This window comes from Camelina sativa, unplaced genomic scaffold (genome assembly GCF_000633955.1).
Source record: "Camelina sativa cultivar DH55 unplaced genomic scaffold, Cs unpScaffold04114, whole genome shotgun sequence".
NCBI classification, from domain to species: Eukaryota; Viridiplantae; Streptophyta; class Magnoliopsida; order Brassicales; family Brassicaceae; genus Camelina; species Camelina sativa.
In genome coordinates, this window is record NW_010925208.1 from 1 (window position 1) to 686 (window position 686).

At 40.8% G+C, this 686-nt stretch overlaps 1 protein-coding gene across 1 annotated transcript; it reads left to right on the forward strand.

Moving 5' to 3' along the window:
* The first annotated feature begins 7 nt into the window (after window positions 1–7).
* On the forward strand, window positions 8–675 carry LOC104774626 (sphinganine C4-monooxygenase 2). Its single transcript, XM_010499161.2, has one exon. It carries the CDS (start codon window positions 10–12, stop codon window positions 484–486), a length of 477 nt encoding a protein of 158 aa, XP_010497463.2. The 5' UTR covers window positions 8–9; the 3' UTR covers window positions 487–675.
* Window positions 676–686: the final 11 nt, after the last annotated feature.

Sequence of the window (686 nt, forward strand, 5' to 3'; positions counted from 1 at the left end):
ATCATTGCTATGCTTGTGATCGACACTTGGCAATACTTTATTCATCGGTATATGCACCTCAACAAGTTCTTATACAAGCACATCCATTCTCAACATCATCGTCTTATCGTGCCTTATGCGTATGGAGCTCTGTACAACCATCCACTAGAAGGTCTTCTCTTGGACACCATTGGTGGTGCTTTGTCTTTCCTCTTCTCTGGTATGTCTCCGAGGACTGCCATCTTTTTCTTCTCCTTTGCTACCATCAAAACAGTGGATGATCATTGTGGACTATGGCTTCCGGGAAATCCATTTCACATCTTCTTCAGTAATAATTCTGCTTATCATGATGTTCACCACCAGCTCTACGGTAGCAAATACAACTTCTCTCAGCCGTTCTTTGTCATGTGGGATAGGATTCTCGGTACTTACTTGCCTTATTCACTTGAGAAAAGAGCCAACGGAGGTTTTGAAACACGGCCAATCAAAGTATCCAAAGATGAGTAGTTTTCTTCTCTTTCTTCAAGGGATTCTTATCATCACTTCGTTAAAGAGAACCACTGTAACCTTTGCGTACTTGTAACTGTACATACACTTCCAATCTATCCTTTTCTCAATCTGCATGCGGGCATATGTTTCTGTGTAAGCTAGCAGTAAATTCGTTTTGTAATAGCCAAGACTTCAGATCTTCTCTCTTGTTATTATCT

Coding starts and splice junctions, on each gene's coding strand:
- LOC104774626 (XM_010499161.2), top strand. CDS start 10: ATGCTTGTGATCGACACTTGGCAATACTTTATTCATCGGTATATGCAC.